Consider the following 22,146-nt stretch of genomic DNA (forward strand, 5'->3'; position numbering starts at 1 on the left):
AAGAATTATAGAAAATACACATGGTCATCCGCTGAAAGACCAGAAGATCTTTCAAAATAATAAATTTCAATGCAAAACATGTTCTCTTGGAAAACTTATTATAAGATCATCACCAACTAAAATTCAAAATGAATCACCTATGTTTCTCGAACGTATTCAAGGTGATATTTGTGAGCATATTCATCCACCATGTAGACCATTAAGATATTTTATGGTACTGATCGATGCATCCAGCAGATGGTCACATGTATGTTTATTATCAACCTGTAATGTGGCATTTGCAAGATTACTTGCTCAAATAATAAAATTGAGGAATCAATTTCTCGATTATGAAAACAAAACTCCTTGTTTATATATGGGGTCATGCAATTTTACATGCTACTGCATTAATTCGCATCAGACCAAGTGCATATCATAAATACTCCCCTATTGCAGCTTGCATTTAGTAAAGAACCAGATATTTCTCATCTGAGAATTTTTGGATGTATGGTATATGTGCCTATTGCACCGCCTCAACGAACAAAAATGGGACCTCAAAGAAAAATCGGAATTTATGTTGGTTATGACAGCCCATCAATCATTCGATATCTTGAGCCTCAGACAGGCGATGTGTTTACAGCATGTTTTGCTGATTGTCATTTTAATGAGGAAATCTTCTCAATGTTAGGGGGAGAAAAGAAAAATATCGAAAAAGAAATTACATGATATACATCATCATTGTTACATATGGATCCAAGAACTAAACAATGTGAAAAAGATGTACAGCAAATTGTGCACTTGCAAATAATATCAAATCAGATACAAGATGCATTTGCAGACACAAAAGGGGTAACTAAATCATATATACATGCTGTAAATGCCCCTGCGTGAATTGAAATTCCAAACAAACAAATTGAAGACACTCATGATGTCATTAAACGCTTGAAGCGTGGATGACCAATCAGTTCCAAGGATAAAAATCCTCGAAAAAGAAAAAGCATAGAGAAACACGATGATCACAAAATAGAGAATGATATTCCAGCAGAAATACATGATGATAAAAATGTTCCGTCAGAACCACAAACTGACGAGAATCCTGAAATTTCTATCAATTATATTAATACTGGAAAAATATGGAACCAAAAAGATATAAAAAAAAATTGATGAGATATTTTCTTACAATGTGGCATTTGACATCATAAATGACAATGAAGATCATGAACCAAAATCATTTGGTTAATGTAAAAATCGATAGGACTGGATAAAATGGAAAGACGCCATCCAGGTTGAATTGGATTCTCTAAATAAACATAACGTTTTTGGGCCTATAGTCTTTACACCTGAAGGTGTAAAACCTGTTGGGTACAAATTAATCTTTATTCGAAAGCGAAATGAGAAAAATGAAATAATAAGATATAAAGCTCGACGTTTTGCACAAGGTTTTTCTCAAAAGTCTGGAATTGATTATGAAGAAACGTATTCTCCTGTTTTGGATGCAATTACGTTTCGGTATTTGATTAGTTTGACGGTATCTGAAAATTTAAAAATGCATCTTATGGATGTTGTCACAGCTTACTTATATGAATCACTTGATAGTAATATATATATATATATATATATATATATATATATATATATATATATATATATATATATATATGAAAATCCCTGCAGGATTTAAGATGTCTGAAGCATAAAGTTCAAAATCCAGAGAATGTTATTATATGAAATCGCAAAGATCATTATATGGTTTAAAGCAATTAGGTCGAATGTGGTATAATCGACTAAGTGAACACTTAATGAAAAGGTATATGTAAACAATTCAATACGCCCTTGTGTTTTCATTAAGAAAACAACATCCGGATGCGTAATTATTGCTGTATATGTTGATGATTTAAACATCATTGGAACGAATAAGAAAATTCAAGAAATTGTGTCATACTTGAAGGAAGAATTTTAAATGAATGACCTTAGAAAAACAAAGTATTTTCTGGGTTTGCAAATTGAACATAAAGAATGTGAAATATTTGTTCACCAGTCAAATTATACAGAAAAAGTCCTTAAACATTTTAATATGGATAAACCAAATCCTTTAAGTACTCTAATGATTGTTAGATCATTAAACATAGAAAATGATCCATTCCGTCCATGTGAAGATGATGAGGTTATCCTTGGTCCAGAAGTACCATATCTAAGTGCTATTGGTGCCCTTATGTATCTTGCAAATTGCACAATACCTGATATATCTTTTTCTGTAAATTTATTGGCAAGATTTAGCTCATATCCTAACAAAAAGACACTGGAACTGAATTAAACATATATTCTGTTATCTACGAGGATCGACATATTTGAGACTTTTATATTCAAAGGATATCAATCAAAGAATAATTGGTTATGATGATGCTGGGTATTTATCTGATCCACATAAGGCATGTTCCCAAACAGGGTAAGTATTTACTCGTGGAGGCACTGCAATTTCTTGGCGTTTACAGAAACAAACACTTATAACAACTTCATCAAATCACGTCGAGATTATTGCACTACATGAAGCAAGTCGTGAATGCGTGTGGCTAAAATCAATGACCGAACATATCCAAACCTCATGCGGATTATCATTCGACAAGAAGCCTGTGACACTGTATGAAGATAATGATGCATGTGTTGCTTAAATGAAAGAAGGATACATAAAAAGCGACAGAACTAAACATATTCCCCCTAAGTTCTTTGCATTCACACAAGAGCTTGAGAAGAATAAAGATATTGATATTCGTTACATTCAATCAAGTAAAAACTCATCCAGATCTCTTCACAAAGGCACTTCCTACGACAATATTCAGAAAACATATATATATATATATAACATTGGATGTGCAATCTACGAAATTTGTGAAAATCGTTCGTGTTAACATGAGAGGGAGTTTACGTGACTGCACTCTTTTTTCCTTACTATGGTTTTTATCCCAATGAGTTTTTCCTAGTAATTTTTTTAATGAGGTAGTATAAAGTACGTAATAAAGACAATCATTATATCATGATCATTATCACAAGGAGGAGTGTTGAAAAATATGAATTGTAATATTTGAATGTTGAAAATAAGAAAGTTGTATGTTGAAAATAAGAGTGGTAAATATTTAAAATTAGTGTGTGATGATGTATGTAATAATGTATTTATTTTTGGATTATTTTCAAAGAAATTCTATAAATATGTCTCTCAATGAGTGAAGAAAATCACAATTGAGTAGAGAGAAATTTTTATAAATTGTGTAGTTTGGTAAATTTTGAGAGTTTGAGATTTTTACTTTTTACCGTAAATTTTTACTTTTAACACGATTAACTATTATTATAACTATATGACACCTGAAAACTTGTTTCAGGAATGACGTCTTAAGTTTTATTAAAAAGAATGAAATGCAGAAAGTTTTTTTTTTTTTTTTGCAGATCATCAAAGATGTTAAAATGTGGACACATCAACATGTAATTCCCTTCTTTCAAAAATTTCATCCTATCATGAAGTACAAGGCATCGGCACGTAACTATACGACTTGCTCTTAAAGAAAAAAATCAGTCATTTTTAAGCACAAGGCGTGATCACGGCACTGGGTGATTCCTTCTTTAAAAACTTCATCTCATCAATAAGCATAAGGTGTAGACACGCTACTAAATGATTCTTTTAAAGAAATCTACTTGAATCGACACACCGCCCAAATGAAATATCAACCTTTAACCATGTCATACCAAAAATCATGAACAACTTAAAATAAAAGTAAAATGTCCAACACGATGTCAACGTTAACCTTTTAGATAATAACACAATCTTAATTATTCATCGACTAGATTAAAAAGACTCGGAAATTTAAGGTTCTTGAATGTCAAGGCTTGGGTACGTGTTCTTCCTCAACCCCAACCCGTCATTCATCGTCAGTCAATGCCACTTCAGTCTTCTTCATCTGCATCGACGAAAACTAGTGAACCTCCAGCAAGTAGTTCCGTAGATAACCAATAATACATAATAAAAATGACATGCATCAAATATAAACCTCAAACCCCATCATATTAAATACTTTTCTCAATATTTTAATTTATTTAAAATTACGCAACACATAAACAATTAATATTTTCCTCAAATAATCTAACCTTTTGACAAAATCTGGCTCATAAAGTCATAAATATTATGGCTTAACTCTCTAGAATGGATCTTCATATTTTCTGGTTTATCTCCTCAGAATGTATCTCAAAGTTTCTAGCTTAACTCCTCGGAATGGATTCTTATATTTGGCTGGGCATCCCGATCCGAAGGCCGATATCCAGACTCCCGTAAAAATCAGTCATAAGCTTGCCACATATTTTTAAAATCCTCTAAAAATTTTCCCTTTAAAATTTATAGCTACAAACTAAGGGCGATAACGGTGCGCTTTTGCGGTATTTTTTGTATGAAATTCAAACCGAATTGTTTACGGTTCGGTTATACTTTATTTATTTTATCGCGGTTTTATATGTAAAATCGGTTTCGCGGTTTTGAGCGATTTTAAGCAGTTGCGGTCGATTTGCGTTGTTTTTATGGATGATAAGTAGAATGGAAAAAAAAACAAATATTCAAATTATTTAAATTTAAAAGAACTAAAAAAAATAATAATGAACAAAATAAAACTAGATAAAATAACAGTCAAGTGACAAAACAAAGTTAAACAATTCTAATATGTTTAGACATAAAAAAAACACCCACAAACAATTTAGTATATGGTTTTGTTTTGTTTTTTGTTTAATCACACAATCATAACAATTGAACCTGATATTTTCTTTCAAAAATCACATATGTTGTTGCGATATCCCCATCATTTGTCACTTTCAAACTTTAAACACTAGATATGGAACTGACAAATATATGATCTTGCTCTAAAACTCATTCGGCTGCAGGAGAAAAGAATTAGAGCATCCAACTATAAAAGAAACAAAATATAAGCATAAGAAAAGTAAAACAATAATTCTTATTAAAATTAACCTTTTGAAAATACTTTTTTAAAATTAATCATCATGTTCTTTTATTTTAGAACTCGATCCTTCCAATTCTTAAAAATAAATAAAACTTTGATAATAAAACTAAGAAGCACTTGAAACATAAATTAATAATAAATAAAAACATAAAGAACTCACCTTTTTGTAGTTTTTCAAATAATTCGGCATCATCCTCTATTGTTGTACGAAGATCAACTAAAGAAGTTGTACCACGTAACCAATCTTGACTGCATATAAGAGCCTCTACCATTTTTGGAGATAAATAACTCCTAAATGGATCAATCACACGACCACTTGTACTAAAAGTAGATTCTGAAGCAATGGTAGACACTGATATAACTATTACTTCTCTTGCAATATTAAAAAGAACATGATATTTCAGAGTGTTCACTTTCCACCAATTCAAAATATCAAAATCATTGCTTGACTTTTCACACCCATCAAGTAAATATCTTGATAATTCAGATTTACTCTGAACACATTGCTCCTCTTCCAAATGCTCAACAAATTGAGATTCTAATAGCTCACTTATGTCATATTCTTCATTTTCTAGCATATAGTTATAGCATTGAGTACTTTTATCTTTGCCACTTTGTTGAGAATTTGAGCTTGCATACTGCTTGTATAGCAAATTTAACATTTCTTTTACTTTACCCGCCATTTTCACTTCAAAACAACCATCTTTCTTATAAATTGTTGAGAGGACAAAATTAACATACTTTAACTTGTATCTTGGATCCAAAACAACAACAACAAACAACAAACAATTGATCTTAGCAGTACTTTCCCAATATTTGTTAAGCTTTTCTTTCATTCGAATTGTCATAGAAATCATATGATAATCTCCCTTATTAAACATATTGGACAAACCAACAGGCATAATCACAAGCTCGTGGGAAAAAATATTTGAAGTGATATATGATGAACAAGAAAACTTTAAAGTCGCATGATAGAAAATTTTCAGATACTTAACAAAGTTACTTGCAACAATCCAGTAATCTCCACTAGAGGACCAATACCTTCCCTTTTCATTTTTCTCCTCCATGTTCTCATTTTAATTCAATTCATAACAATCAAACTAGTTCATGTATTTTTTATCTTTATCCCCAAACTTTTCAAAAGCCTTTTCAAATTTTTCAGCAACCTCAAGCATCATATAAGTGGAATTCCACTGTGTTTCAACATCTAAACAAACAAGGCTCCTAGAATCAATTTTTCTTTTTCCACACACTTCATGAAAGCATTTAGCCTTACCAGAGAAGATCTGACATATTTAACAACATTTCTAATTCCCATAATTACCTCATTTTGCTCTTCCAATCCCTCTTTGACAATGAAATTAACAATATGAGCACAACACCTTACATGCATGTAATCATTATTCAAGATACTATCTTTTCACTTGCATTTCCTTTTCAAGTGATTGATTGCTCTATCATTAGAGGTAGCATTGTCTACGGTAATCGTGAAAAATTTATCAATACCCTAATGAATAAAGCATTCTTCAATTTGTTTCGCAATTATTTCTCCTTTATGATTTTCAACGATGCAAAAGTTTATTATTCTATTTTCCAAGTTCCAATCAATAGATATGCAATGTGCAGTGAGACACGTGTAATTCAATTTTGTATTGATGTCCATGTATCGGTAATCAAGCATGCTCTTTGGGTTTCCAAAATCCTTTTCTCATCAAGAAAAATTTTCATGCAATCATTGGCAATAATATGCCTAGATGATACTGTTGAACTGCTTATCTTATCTATTATATATTTAATTAGTTGAATAGGAACTTATCATATTTTCTTTACTTATCTTTATTATATATTTGTATTATAATCCCTAGGATTATGTTATCTTATCGTTTTATTTCTTTATTTAATCCTTGTAACCTAAACATTTGATGAATAAGAAAATACAGCGTGTTTTATTTCTTTATTTAATCCTTGTAACCTAAACATTTGATGAATACGAAAATACAGCGTGTTTCACCAATTCTTTATCTCTCTTTCTAATTCAAGTTCATGGTATCAGAGCACCAGGGATATACATGACCAAACACGGCATGGAATCGCCTAAAATATCCCTGCCTACAGAGTCCAACCCCTCGGCAATTGATTTCCCGTCGGTACCAATCACTTGTCATCGATTGAATGGCAAGAATTATTTACAGTGGTCACAATATGTCAGGCTCTTTATCTGTGGTGGTGGGAAAGATGGCTTCTTGTCCGGCGACGCTCTATGTTCAGCGTTTGAGGATCCAAAATTTCGGACTTGGAATTCAGAGAATTGCATGGTTATGTCCTGGATAATAAATTCCATGACAACCGAGATAGGAGAGAATTTCCTCCTCTATCGCAGTGCCAAGGATACTTGGGAAGCTGCAAGAGATACATACTCCATCAAAGATAACACCTTCGAATTGTTTGCAATCGAATGCCGATTGCAAGATCTCCGCCAAGGAGAGTCTTCGGTCACTGATTTCTTTAACACACTTACCCGTTTGTGGCAGAAATTAGACCTCTTCGAAGTATATGAGTGGGAGTGTCCAACATATGGTGACTGTCAGAAGATTATGTTGACAATGACATATCTTCCTTCCTCTGTTGACACATCCGCCTTGGCTGCCCGACATCGCTTCCCTTCACCAAACGATGACTCTACTGGTGGTATGCGTATGATTCCTAACTTACCCAGCACTGGCAAATTCAAGCAAAGCCTTCCATTGTGTCCCAAATGTCGAAAATCCACACATACATTGGATACATGCTGGAAAATTCATGGGAAACTTGCTGATTGGAAACCAGTGAGAGAGCGACATGCAAAAATAATTGTTGTTGATCCTCCAACTTCAGAGCAGCAACCCTTCACGAAGGAGCAACTTGATGCTCTCCAGAAATTGTTTGGACAGCCTCCTGCACACCCACTCCGTCTCTCAGTAGCACCGGTAATGTGGCTCATTCAGGTATTGCCTCTTTTACATCTTCACAGCATGATCTGTCACATTATTGGATAATCGACTCGTGCGCATCCGACCATATGACTGGGTGTCTCAACTACTTTCATAATTTTCGGCAGTGCAACGCACCTAACATAGTACAGATAGCCAATGGTTATCTATCCACCGTGATTGGTTGTGGCTCCATTCAATTAACTAAGGATATCTGTCTTCATTCAATCTTGTTTGTGCTCGACCTTTCTTGTAATCTACTGTCTGTTAGTAAAATGAATCATGAACTTGGATGCCTGACTAAGTTTTTGGGTAATTCGTGTGTTTTCCAGGATGTGGCATCAGGGAAGACAATTGGCAGTGCTGAACTTTCTGCGGGATTGTTCATTCTCAAGATTGATGCTGCCTTGGACAAAATTTCTGCCCCAAAATCAGTACCTCACTTAGTTTCTGCTTTAAATTCTAATAAGATCAATGATATTTATTATGGCACTACCGTTTAGATCATCCAAATCCATTGTATCTTCAAAAATTGTTTCCTCACTTATTTCGTAATAAAATTTCCATTCCATTTAATTGTGATGTATGTCAGTTTTCAAAACATATTCATACAATTTTTAGACCCAATTGTTATAAACCATCTTCGCCATTCTCCCTTATCCATAGTGATATTTGGGGACCATCAAATACCCCAACGGGACTCGCTGGTTTATTTTATTTATCGATGACCACACACGTCTATCTTGCGTCTTCCTCATGAAAAAAAAAATCAGAAAGTACTCATGTCTATAAACATTTCCATTCAATGATCAAAACCCAGTTTTCTTCTCATATTAGTGTGCTACGCACTGATAGGGGCCGTGATTATTTCAACTCTGTGTTGGGGAGTTATTTGCAATCGCATGGGATTATTCAGCAAATCTCACGTGTGGATACCCCACAACAAAACGGAGTCTCTGAGCATAAAAATCACCATCTTCTTGAGGTTGTCGTGCACGACTCTTTACCTCAAATGTTCCTCGTTACCATTGGGGTGATGCAATACTAACTGCCACTTACCTGATAAATAGAATGCCCTAAAGGATACTGCCAGACCTTCCTAGAAACTTATCAGTCTCCTCATTTAATTCATGATATTCATGTTAAGGTGTTTGGTTGTTCGTCCTTTGTCCACATACTCACATAATTGTAATAAACTTGAACCACAAGCTTTCAAGTGTATCTTTCTCAGCCATTTCATACATATTCTCGTAGAAACCATCATCGTCATGAGACAATACAAATTCCCGCACAGATTCAGGCTGCTAATGACATCTCTCCAAGGATAAATCCAGGTACACACTCACAAGAATTAACCATTACTGATACTCATGTGATTAACAACCGTGAGATTGTTGATAACCTTGATGAAAGACCTACTGCACTACGAAAAATAACTCGATCATGCACACAACACCATATAGGAAACTTCGTCTCATTTAAACAGTTTTCACCTACGTATTGTGCCTTTATTTCCATCTAGATCAGGTCCAGATTCCCTCCACTATAGAAGATGCCTTAAATGATCCAAAATGGAAAATTACTGTCTTTTGATTAAATAAAGGCATTGGAAAAGAACAACACATGGGACATCACTTATCTTCCATCAGGTAAGAAATCGGTCGGGTGCAAGTGAATCTTCACAGTCAAACATAAGTATGATGGGAGTATAGAACGACTAAAATCAAGACTTGTAGCCTAGGGATACACTCAGTCATACGGAATTGACTACCAAGAAACCTTTGCTCCTGTTGCCAGACTCAGCATTGTCCGAGTTCTCCAATCACTTGCTGTTAACTTCGACTTGCCATTGTACCAACTTGATGTCAAAAATTCATTTCTTAATGGTGATCTTGAGGAAGAAGTCTTCATGAAAATCCCTCCTGGCTTTGAATCTCAAATACCAGTAAACAAGGTGTGCAGGTTTCGGAAGTCCATGTATGGGCTTAAACAACCTCCTAGAACTTGGTTTTATCGATTCATGAAAGTGTTAAAGAACGATGGCTACTCTCAATGTCAGACCGACCACACCTTATTTGCGAAACACTCTGGGGAAGGTAAAAGTGCAATTCTTGTTGTTTATGTGGATGACATTGTACTCACAAGGAATCAAAAAGAATAAATCGATCATGTGAAACTCTTTCTCAGTAGGGAATTTGAGATGAAAGATCTATGACATCTAAAATAATTTTTGAGAATGTAAGTAGCAAGATCTTCTAGTGGCATATTTATTTCTCAACATAAATATATTACTGCTCTTCTGAAAGAAACATGAATGTTAGGACGTAAACCTACAAACACTCTGATGGATCCGAATATCAAAATTGGTGAAAAAGGGGACTATCTCTTAGTAGACAAGGGAAGATATCAAAGACTAGTGAGGAAATTAATATATCTGGCATATACACGACAAGATATTGGATTTGTAGTAAGTGTTATCAGTCAATTCATGAACAATCCGACCGAGGAACATATGGCTGCTACATATCAAGTGTTGAGGTACCTCAAAGGGTCTACTGGTAAAGGAATCCTATTTAGGAAGACTACAGACCGAAGAATTAGGGTATATAGTGATGCTGATTGGGCTGGATCCCCTACAGACCGACGTTCCACATCAGAGTATTGTACATTTGTATGGGGAAACCTAGTGACGTGGATAAGTAAGAAGTAACATTTCGTTGCCCCCAGTGGTGCTGAAGCTGAATTTCGGGCATTGGCCCATTGGATATTTGAGGGGATGTGGCTCAGAAGATTGCTAACAGAGTTAAAAGTGAAAGAAAATTCCCCAGTTGAAGTGTTGTGTGACAATCAAGCAGCCATCAGCATATCAAAGAATCCGGTACACCATGATCGGACGAAACATATTGAGGTAGACCGTCACTTCATTAGTGAGAAGCTTGAAGATGTGGTTATTACTGTCACCTACGTTCTTTCTCAATTTCTGCTGGCTGACATACTGACGAAGTTGATGTTCCGCCCAACATTTGCTGAATTGTGTTCCAAGATAGGAATGATAAATCTCTACGACCCACCTTGAGGGGTAGTGTTGAACTTCTGATTTTATCTATTATCTTATCTTTAATTAGTTGAATAGGAATTTATCATCTTATCTTTACTTGTTTATCTTTATTATATCTTTATATAATTTCTAGGATTAGGTTATCTTATTGTTTTATTTCTTTATTTAATCCTTGTAACCTAAACATTTGATGAATAAGAAATTACGGTGCGTTTCACTGATTCTCTATCTCTCTCCGTTTCAATTTCAGATACTTCAAATCTTGGTTTCATAGCTTCACAAAACAATGTAAATCCTTCACTCCCTACAATTCTAAATGGTAACTCATCAATGATTATCATTTTTACAAGACTTGTCCTAATTTCAACATTTAAGATCTTTACTTAATTTATAAAACTTCCATTCAGATTCTTATAATCTTACAAAGTCTTTTGCGACGTATCCAAATGTATACTTCTTGCATGAAGACTCTAAATGTGTCCACATACTACTTGTTTCATTTAATTTTGGATGAGCAGCATAAGTTTTACTACAATAATTATATGCGGCTCTCGGTGGATTACTATATTTTAATTTCGTGAAATGACCCCATATTTCAGAGCTAATATTTGAACCCTCTTTGGTAATGATATCAATTGCTTGTACTTTTCTTTTTTTTAGATGGTTTTTTTGTGAAAGTTTGTTTCTACTTCTTATGTGACATGTGAATTGAGATGTGGAAGGCCATCACCTGATTGATCAATATTTGAAGCCTGCTCTTGCTCCTTAATTAGTGCCGTTGTTTGGGCTTGAATTTGCAAAGTTCAAAGTTCATTCGAAGTTCGAGCATCCTCCCGTGAAAAAAAAAAAAATACAAATTCAATTAAATTTAATCTTTAATTTTTGTGTGCAAATTACTGTTTGAAATACTTTCAATTCAGTAGGAAAATTACTATAAATATTTGCAACTTATTCCACATGCGAGAGGTCCAGAAATACATTTTCACATAGAAATTCTTGACTATTACAATTTGCTTCTTATTTCTCTATAGTAATACATCTTGAATCTAGACTAAATTAGAAGTGAATGCCACAAAATTAGCGTGAGAATTAATTTGATCTGCTCTCGTTCATAAAATACACAAGGTAATTTTATTGGATATAAATTTAAAACTAATTTGATATTAAGAGCATAAATAAAAAAACCCAGCTTAAAACAAAATGGGACAAGGATGAAGATCGCTAAAAAATCTGAAACGTGGACAAACAAAATTTAAAAACAAAATCACACATCCAAAATCAAGTTTAAAATAAAGAATTAAATGAAAAAACTAGAAGTAGAAATATAAACTAAAACTTACCATATTTGACATATTCTCATCTTCTAGGGTGCCTGAAGTTTCATCCTTGCTCGTGGTTATAAAATCATGTTGAAGAATATTTGTTTGTATAAACAGAAGTAATAAATAGATGAACAAGATAGAAAGATGGAAAAATTTTTTTTGAAGAAGAGTTGGAAGAAGGAAGGCGGCGGCACAAGCCAGAAATGAGAAATCTATTGAATATCTTGTGTTTTATTATAACCGCACCGCGGGGGCGAGGCGGTTTCTTTTTTTATTTTTTCAACTGCGGTTATTTTTAAAAAAAAACGATATATAACCGCGTGGTGCAGGGAAAATTTTTATCAGCTACAAACTGCACGAACTTAAAAACTACTTGCCCTGTTCTATATATAAAAAAAAGACACCAGCATATATACATATATCTGCACACACAGAATGCATACTTACATACTTACTCACGCTAATTACATATACATATAATGCATGCTAACAAAATTCTTTCATTTTTATTTATCATAGATGGTTCGGAGACGATTTCGGCAAAAATAAAACACGACGAACATGTGCAAATCCTTCAAATTTTGCTCAAAAATTCGGTCCCCCGCTAGGATCCTAGCCGCCCTTTCCTTGTGATTTTTGGAGTGTCTTTTGCGTGAATGTTGTGGGAAGAGTTCTCTTTTTATTATTGATTTTTAAAAGCGTTAATCCAATAATAAAGGTGATATTTCACTAATTATAAAATTGTTAACTCAATAATAAAAGTGCTACTATTGCACAACTTTAATTTTAAAAGTGTTATTTCAATTAACAATTGAAGTTTTAACAACTTTGCGACGGTTTCACATAACCGTCGCTAATATTAGCGACGGTTGTTCAAGTCTATAGAGCCACAATTTTAGTCACAATTTCATATCGTAATTTCATTTTTAATTCCATCGTGCTTGAAATTATAGACCATAAAAATTTATACTCAGAAACTTGTCTAACTAAATATATTCATGAAATTTCAGTGTATAATTTTTTCTATTAGCGAAGATGTGACTAAGATGTCATTTCATATTTCTGGTCTCAAATCTAATTTTATCAATTCAATCAGATGTCATACTAGCTCATACTGATCTTTCATCTTTTGCTACTTCCCGAATAGACTCTATTCGTTCACTCGATTCCAAAGTCGACGCTCTAGATGCAAAGTTTAATGATAAATATCAATATCTTCAGACTTTGGATAACCGAATTGACAACCTTTCTCAGCATTTATTTGTATTTATTCATTCAGTCAAAGCCAGTAATGCCAAAAAGGGAGAAGAAGACTAAAAAAAAAAGGGCAGAAATAGAACCTGCACAAGATCTAGTTGAAAGTGAAGATGAGGAAATCAATGGTGATGAGTAGACTGAAAATCATAGTTTTTTCTTTTATGATCTTGATGTTTTCACTTTTTTACGAACTATCGAAATCGAGCCGAACTCGGACAAGTTCGAACTTTTTCGAATCAAAATCGAGTCAAAATTATTTTGTTCGATAATTCGCGGGTCGCTCGTTAACCTTAATAGTCCGAGCAATAGTTCGAATAGCTCGCTAATAGATTCATATATTTTCAGCCAAACTCGAGTCAAAAAAAAATTAATTTTTTGAGTTTCGAATCGAGCTCGAACTTATATACTTAATTCGAGCTGAATTCAAGCCTTGAATTTTTAATGATATCCTGATTGATTCAATTCGTTTAGGCTTCTGGTTGTATTTGCCACTGTAGAATTTGTTATCGGGCAATATCAAATGGATTCACATTAATATCTTGGGCCATATCCCAATAAAAGCCCAACAGCAGCAATATCAGATGACCCAAATTACCCTCCAAGGGGAACAGATAATCCGGAATCCTGTGATGACGCATTTTCAAATCCACCGCTCGTCAGTTGTTCCGCCATGTTTAATCGCGAATTCACCGCCGTGGTTCTGCCGTCTCGCTTCCATTACCCTTCTGAAGACGCCGCCGCGCGATATAACTTCCACCAACGGCGGTGGCGGTGTCGGAGGTAGAACAATCAGGTGTATGGCCCACCCTAGAAGAGTGAGAATGGTGGCGAAGCAGATAATGAGGGAGCTCTCCGATATGTTGCTTACCGATGAGGTTTTGCAGTTCGCGATTTTGCCTGAAGCTGCTTTAGGCGCGGATCGATATCTCTCCTCGCTCACGACAATTAGTGACGTTGAAGTTTCTTCTGATTTGCAGGTACTTTTGGAAGTTTAGTTTAGTTTTTTTTCTTGATAATCACGTGTTGAGTGTCATTGAGAAATGGGGTTTGAAATTACGGGTACATGTGTTTTCTTGTCAGTGTTGGGTCATTGAAATTCCAATTACGCAGTCATTTTTCAAGAGGAAGGTTGTTTTTTTATATTCGTTGTTTTGTGTCATGAAGTGTGAGAACACAATTTCAGACTCGCCAAATGAGGCATGGAGAACAGTTTAGAAGTTGAATCCGTCCATTTCTCATCTGCTATTATCAAAACTTGCTGAGCATCTGGAATCGGGATACAATGATTTGTGGTTTTCTTCTTCGAATTCGGACATTCTCCCACTTAGCAGCCATCACTAACACGACTCATGCACCACTGTTAAGTAGCATCGAACAGGTTTCAGTTAAATTGCACTCTTTACATTTGTGAAACGGGAAGTCATCGGTAGTTCGCTGATTCAAGCTTGTTAATGTCCTTTTCAAGTGTGTCAAAGCAGTGAACTTTCCCTTTCTATTTAAATTTTTAGCTTTCTTGAAAGAACACTCGTTACTCTTTCTTTTGGATTATTCAAGTATGATGTAATTGTTGTGCAATACGTTAGTGGTTAAAAATTATATATCATAAAAGGTCAGAAATTCATCTTGAAAAATAACAGTAAACATGTACTGTTCCATTTATTGATCGAGTATGGGTGTCATGGATCTTCCAAGGGAATAGAGAAAACCATTGCATTTTTCTTGCCTAAAATGGGAGCCAGAAAAAAGATTGTATCCTTGGAATAGAGAAAACCATTGCCTTTTTCTTGCCTAAAATGGGAGCAAGAAAAAAGATTGTATCAAGCATGCGTATATTCTGAATTATTCTCTATGTTTTGCGGATCATAACCCTACATATAGATATAACAAGTCTTTGACCCGTGATAAAAGATTCTTTGACCCGTGATAAAAGATTTAATTGGGCTTGATTTCTATCCATAAGGTTGAGCGTACCAATTAATTTAATATTTTAGAAATCAATGATTTAACAAATTATTTTATTGACTGTTTATTAGATTGCTGGTCTATGATCAATTAATTAACATATGTGAACCCAGGAAATATCCTACTATCCTACACAATATACTTGACCATTTTTTGCACATCTAATATGCAGGTGGTAAAAGTATATGTATCTGTTTTTGGTGATGAGAGAGGAAAAGAAGTTTCCCTTGCTGGGCTCAAGTCAAAAGCAAAATATGTTCGCAGTGAGCTGGGTAGGCGTATGAAGTTGCGGCTCACTCCCGAAATTCGTTTCATAGAAGATGAGTCTCTTGAACGAGGAAGCAGGGTCAGATTTTTATTTTATACGAAATGATCTAATTGTGTGTGTTTTTCTATCTGATTCTGTTTGCTACTTGGGTAGTCATATCTTTCATCATCTGTCCTACTTGCTCAAGTGTTTGTTTCTATTTATACTTTTGGTTTTCGTCAATTGTTGATATCGACCCGCATTTACCCCTTTTTTAAAACTTTAGGAAGGTTTAAGGGGATGAGTTGAAACCATTTTCGCATTTTAATGTCTGAATATTTTCTAGCATATTGTTGTATGGATTAAACTCCAAACTTTATCAGTTTATGCGATGAAGGTGTGCCTTTGATGTGTCATACTGACTCAGCTTATATCGACTATTTCCTCTTTGATGTTTCTCCGAAATGGTAATTGACATGAAATAATCGATTTCAGGTACTTGAAATATTGGATAGAATAAAGGATGAAAATGAGAAAAAAGCTATAGAAGGTGAAGATGATTCGGAAGAGCTATCTGTTAGGGGCAACAATGATGTGGAGTGGGAGGGAGATGACCTTGATGATGAAGGGATAATCTATGTAAAGTAATTTTGCATAAAGTTCTGAGTCATCCGACTTTGGATGTGATCGAGAGCTTGCTACTTTCACTGGTTAGCTAGTTCTCTTGCAATCACAATGATAATGAAACAAACGTGACTATGAATTCACAGTACATTTTAGCTTGATTTGGAGATGAGATAGTCAAAAATATACATGCTTTCATCTCTGGATCTCTTATGTTAACTCTTTTTTGCATCGGTCTAGCAGATATTACTATGTGACGCGATGATCTTTATTCGGAATCGCTGCCTGAGTGCCACCATTTCTTTCTCTTTAATGTTTGAATGTGGTCTCAAAGACAATGTATCTGATAAATGCATTTCCATTAGACCCAACCCAATATATTTTGCTATCTATGGAGGAAGGTGGAAAATTGATTTTGTTTTCACAATACATGGACTAGATGTCAAAATTGAGTGATATACATGTAAGAAAGGCACAAAGGGGTATCAAAACCCATATTTGATGCACCTTTCGCAAGTCAAAATCAGAAGAAAAGTTTTCTTCTTTCTTTCCGATGTGAATCAATGTTTGTCCATATTGTGCTTTATCTCTTCATAAACCGCATTTGTGGCTTAATCTTTCATGACAGGACCTAGCAATTGTGTATTGGACGAGAACCCGAGTCTCCTAGAGTGAATTTCAATTGATCAGGGCCGCCTCTTGTAGAGATTTCGTGTTTCTGCGTGCTCGGCTGCTATCTCAGTAACCTCAAAACAGTGCTAGTATTAGCACATTTATTAACTGAAATCTCAGTAAATACACCATTCCTAAAAGACAGCGAACTGAAAACTATTTCATGTGTGCTACAAGGCTGACACAAGTGGTTCACCAGAAATTAATCTTAAAAAGCCTCTGCTAGAGAAATTCGAGTTCTTCCAATTCAACCATAAATGTCCTCATTTCACAAAGTGTCATTATTGTACGGTTAAAATTTATAACAAAACCAATGAGATGTAAAGACAGGGTGATGCAGTAATTCTCCACAAAAGTATGGAAACAATGGTCTCACTGATCATGGCAAGCATGAATCACCATTATGTTCGTTAGTTAATTTGATTGCCTAAAACAAAAAAATATGGCTCCTTCAGTGATGTTCCTTCGCTTCAGCCTTCTTATGGGATTTCGCCTTTGCCTGGTGAAAATAAGACGAATAACCATCACATCCATATGTAAAGAGTGCTGATAGCTAATAAACAGCACGGGCAATGCCTTATAATAAGAGTTTTTTCCCCCAAACAGAGAGGCTTGGGTTTATCGTTTTAAATATAAATCCTTCTCATAGAAGACTCGGTCTTCATCGAAGTTACATCAGCTGACACTATGATTTTACTATTTTATAAAAATTAGCGTGCTTGGTATAAATCAACGTAAGATGATTGAGAATCTAACATATTTGGGCAAGCTTCCCATGGTTATATTCACAATGTTTGGTTGATTCCAAACATCTTCAAAAGTTGTATAGTTATGCAAAGTGCAAACCCAAGATAAGGCTGCTGTCGACCAAGAAACCGACTCAACCAGTAAAATGTGCAATCATACGTCATCCATGTCCAACACTTGCTACTGTGTAAATTCTTTGACAAAACTCATTGAAAAACGAAGAGCGATGAAGAAAACAGCTTTCAGAATGACAATCTTGTAAAACATAGATTATAGTTAGACACCATCCTCTTCCAAATCTGATGTTTCATTTGCCTAACCAAATTGCTACTCAGTTTTGGAGAAGTCCCATACCCCTCACATATCTCAAAAGTTAATTAAGCTCATCTTCATTGACTTCAAACCAACAACTAATAAGCATCCTATCCTCAAGCCTCTACCTTAACTACAGTCTCTTAGTTTAATTTTTCCTTCAATTTTATCCATCCTCAAATCTTGCTTCAGTAACAGTAGCACCCAAATCCCACTTGTTTGGAAAAGTCAGTAATTTCTACCCAAATGCCAGATCTACGTTCTTATCAACACTAAAACACCGAGCGGATCAAAATTGAAAGCGACCAAATCCAACTTGATTAGGAACCGGGATAATCAAAACTAAGCAACAAATGTAAATAGAATACACATATTGCAGGCTTTCCAGCTGACCAAAAAACATAACAAAATAAATAGTACCTTGAGAATCTTAAGTTTCACGCTTCCGTAAACAAGTCCGAATGAAAGAGCGGAAACCCTAGCCACCTGCAAGACGATAAAATTCAGAAAAAATTCCAGAAAAAAATAGAGGATACGCATTATTATAGAGGAGTAACAGATCGTGAGTAATCATCGACGTTACCAAAGCTAGGGTACTGGTGCCGGAGTAGGGTCCAGGAGGCGGCGCCATTGTTGAGCGTATTCTAAGAGATGAGGAAAAACAAGCAGCGAACACAAAATTTATCCTAAGAAAGACAACTTGGACAAGAATAAATAAAATATATGGGGTTTCAAGTTTTAAACATTTTCATTTTTTCAGTTTTTTTATATAATTTAGATTTATTGATTTACTTTAATTTAAAAAGTAGAAAAAAATATAATTTAAATTATATTGATCATATCAGATGAAACATAACGGGATATGCTATTCATATTGGCAAAAAATTGTGTGAGACGGTCTCACGGATCGTATTTTGTGAGACGAATCTTTTATTTGGGTTATTCATGAAAAAAATATTAATTTTTGTGCTAAGAGTATTACTTTTTATTGTAAATATCGGTAGGATTGCCATGTCTCACAAATAAAGATTCGTGAGACCGTCTCACAAGAGAACTACTCATTCATATTTTATTTGTTACTAGTTACTCTGCACACGCGATGCGTGTGTATACAATCTTTTTATATCATTATCGATGAACTAAAGTGAAATTTGACAAATTATGGAGGGACTAAATTGATATTTGAATTGTTGAAATAAAAAAAAATAAAAGTGTGTGTTGAAATTGAAAAAAAAAACAAAAAACAAAAGTGTAATATTAGTATTATATAAGGGTAAAATTGGAATATTGTGTGTTGAAATTGAAAAAAAAAAACAAAAGAACAAAAGTGTAATATTAGTATCATATAAGGATAAAATTGGAAGAAAAAGTTGGTGTCCTCTCTAGGTAGTTATTATCATGTCCTCACATTTAATATAGTATAGAATAGTATAGAATATAGTATAGATAGTATAGATAGTATAGATATGAAAATTATAGGAAAAATGAGTAAATCTTTATGTGAGAGTGTTACGAATTTATATTCGTGAGATTAATCAATCGGGTTTATATATCTAGAGAAAAGTAATATTCTTAACATAAAAAATAAATTTTTTCACGTGTTGAATCGGGTCGGAGACCCGTCACAAAATTAACAAATGAGATAATTTAATAAAATCTTTTTAGATTAAATTTTTTTAATCAAAACATGTATATTATCAACTGTATATTTATTAGTTGTTTGTGTTTTTTTTTTTTTTTTGAGTTTGGGAAAAAATTGTTATAATTGAGTTTTGAAGTCAAGATTTCATTCCAAACTTTATACATATTGATGTTCTGAACTTAAAAAGTAAATATAGTAATATTATATAACAAGCAGGTGATTGAGTTAGGAGTATTCGTTTATTTGGTTTCTTAACTTGATTATACTCTCTATTTCGTTTTCGTCAAGTGACTTGAAATTTTTTTGGTTTTGATCCTTTTTCTGACCAAAAGTCACTAACCTTATCGAACATTATTTGTTTGACACTGATATTCTTCTATATAACTCCTGTATCGAGAATAACATACATTACACATAGTAAAATAAATCTAAACAAAAAAATGAAAAACTAAAAAAACGACACTTATATTTCAAAATGGTAGGAAAAAACTCGGGGTTTCTCTTTATTTTTATCAGATAAATTTTAATGTGTATAGTATATATTTTATTCTCGATATATGAGTCATGTAAAAAAGTATCAATGTCGAATATTTGGTAGATTTAGTGATTTTGGTTGAGAAAAGAATCAAAAAAGAAAAAAATCCAAGTTATTACATGTAAATTAAACATCGACAAACTATATGACTAAAAAAAACCCAAAATGAACCAACTTACAGGATTAAAATTATAATTTTCCTAAATAATTCTTATGTTTATCCCGTGTTTTAAAGATTTGGTAATTTATAAGAGTAGATATCTTGTGAGACGGTCTAATGAATCTTTATATGTGATACGTGTCAACTCTATCGATATTAACAATAAAAAGTAATACTCTTAGCATAAAAAATAATATTTTTTCATGGATGATCCAAATAAGATATATATCTCACAAAATAAGACCCGTGAGAACATCTCACACATTTTTTGTCTATTTATAAAGACTTCATTAATATCAATTTAATATTTATGTTTTCTTTCAAAAAAAGTTATAATTATCAACATGTTCTCAAAACACTGCTTGACCAAACCCATATGGGCTAGGACCTTCATATCCTTTTTTTTTTTTTTGAATCCATTTCTGTATATGGGTTTGGTTGTGATAAACATGCCATTTGATGTTCAGCCTTCACATACCTCTGAAGAGAACAAACAAGTTAGTCGCCTCTGGATTGCACACTATGTGGTTAGTATAAGAATTTACTCAGTGTACATCGAAGTATAACAGTTATGGATTCCTACGAAGTTAGTTGCCTCATTCCATATAAAGTTTTATATAAAAATTCATATTTTTAATGCTTAATAAATACTAGCTATATCATATAAAACATATACAAATTAAAATTTCAAAATCACTGATTTATTATGCTCATAACGAGTTATCATTTTTTTAAAAAATTATTGGCAGAATACTAAATTCGAATTTATAAAATCGTCTATTATACACAAATATTATGTGAACTCTGATCAAATATGTTGAATGTTAATTTTAATTTTTTACCATGTTTAAAAAATGTAAGTTCTTTTTTAAACATGAGTTTTTAGATTCACCTTATTTGTAACAAATTTGTAGCCAAGACTCCTAATTCAATGTTATCCTACTTCAAAGACAATTTCCCATTACAAGATTTTTTTGTGACTTTTAGCCAAAGAAATGTAAGAGAATCTATGTTTTCTAATCGTCCTCGAACTCGACTCTTGAGTATATGTCACTTAAATCTGTTATTATTTAATAATACATACATATTTTTATTTTATTTTGTTGAGGATCACGATGACTATATCTCTATCTTGCGTGGTGACGTGAACATCTAAATGTAAAGAATGATAATTAGAGTGGACAATGTGTAAAATTTTGATCCATCTGATGGATGATAAAGGAAATATAACAAGTTTTCTTCCCCAATTGATTGTAGGGCAATTGGTGCTAAACAATGAGTGTGGGATATCTCTTCTTAATTACGTCCATGTGTACCTCTGCCAGTTCCCATGGCACCAAAGGACCGAGAGCTCATTGTCAAGGCAAAAGGAAAGTGGGGCTATGGGATTCCACAAGATTCCTTGGCTTTGCGTGCAAAACACCAATTGTATGTACTTTTTGAATCTATGTTTATATGATGATTCCATCATTTAAACGTTAGAAAGTGAAATTTTATGAATGCTAAAGTGAGATTTATATTTATTTTTTGTGAGACCGGTCTATCAGATTTGATGTATTGGTGTGGGAATTAATCTATATGTTTAGATCATTTTCTTCGTCTGCTTGTTTTGTTACATTATATGTAAGTAAGAGAATGAAATGTGTGACTGAGAAGTGTTCGAATTGAT

General features: G+C 33.6%; 2 protein-coding genes across 4 annotated transcripts; one reads left to right on the top strand and one right to left on the bottom strand.

Moving 5' to 3' along the window:
• The first annotated feature begins 14,170 nt into the window (after positions 1 to 14,170).
• LOC142517930 (putative ribosome-binding factor A, chloroplastic) lies at positions 14,171 to 17,566 on the top strand. 3 transcript variants are annotated; one of them, XM_075620453.1, is made up of 4 exons: positions 14,171 to 14,553; positions 15,711 to 15,884; positions 16,281 to 16,495; positions 17,038 to 17,566. In XM_075620453.1, the coding sequence occupies exons 1-3, from the start codon at positions 14,206 to 14,208 to the stop codon at positions 16,431 to 16,433; spliced, it is 675 nt and encodes a 224-aa protein (XP_075476568.1). In that variant the 5' UTR covers positions 14,171 to 14,205; the 3' UTR covers positions 16,434 to 16,495; positions 17,038 to 17,566. The 3 variants fall into 3 exon arrangements, with proteins under 3 accessions (XP_075476568.1, XP_075476567.1, XP_075476569.1); XM_075620452.1 differs by lacking the exon at positions 17,038 to 17,566 and adding an exon at positions 16,653 to 16,959 and having other exon boundaries at positions 16,281 to 16,503; XM_075620454.1 differs by lacking the exon at positions 17,038 to 17,566 and adding an exon at positions 16,653 to 16,959.
• Positions 17,305 to 18,855, bottom strand: LOC142517931 (uncharacterized). Its single transcript, XM_075620455.1, has 3 exons — positions 18,724 to 18,855; positions 18,561 to 18,626; positions 17,305 to 17,580 (listed from the first exon to the last, which is right to left on the bottom strand). The coding sequence occupies exons 1-3, from the start codon at positions 18,769 to 18,771 to the stop codon at positions 17,533 to 17,535; spliced, it is 162 nt and encodes a 53-aa protein (XP_075476570.1). The 5' UTR covers positions 18,772 to 18,855; the 3' UTR covers positions 17,305 to 17,532.
• Positions 18,856 to 22,146: the final 3,291 nt, after the last annotated feature.

Source organism: Primulina tabacum, chromosome 11 (genome assembly GCF_025594145.1).
Source record: "Primulina tabacum isolate GXHZ01 chromosome 11, ASM2559414v2, whole genome shotgun sequence".
NCBI lineage: Eukaryota > Viridiplantae > Streptophyta > Magnoliopsida > Lamiales > Gesneriaceae > Primulina > Primulina tabacum.

Bases quoted from the DNA above. Each gene is read 5' to 3' on its own strand.
- LOC142517930 (XM_075620453.1), top strand. From the start codon at position 14,206: ATGACGCATTTTCAAATCCACCGCTCGTCAGTTGTTCCGCCATGTTTA. The intron at 14,554-15,710 runs GTACTTTTGGAA...TCTAATATGCAG, and splicing joins AAGTTTCTTCTGATTTGCAG to GTGGTAAAAGTATATGTATC. The intron at 15,885-16,280 runs GTCAGATTTTTA...AATCGATTTCAG, and splicing joins CTCTTGAACGAGGAAGCAGG to GTACTTGAAATATTGGATAG.
- LOC142517931 (XM_075620455.1), bottom strand. From the start codon at position 18,771: ATGGCGCCGCCTCCTGGACCCTACTCCGGCACCAGTACCCTAGCTTTG. The intron at 18,627-18,723 runs GTAACGTCGATG...ATCGTCTTGCAG, and splicing joins GCACCAGTACCCTAGCTTTG to GTGGCTAGGGTTTCCGCTCT. The intron at 17,581-18,560 runs GTACTATTTATT...TATTTTCACCAG, and splicing joins TGAAACTTAAGATTCTCAAG to GCAAAGGCGAAATCCCATAA.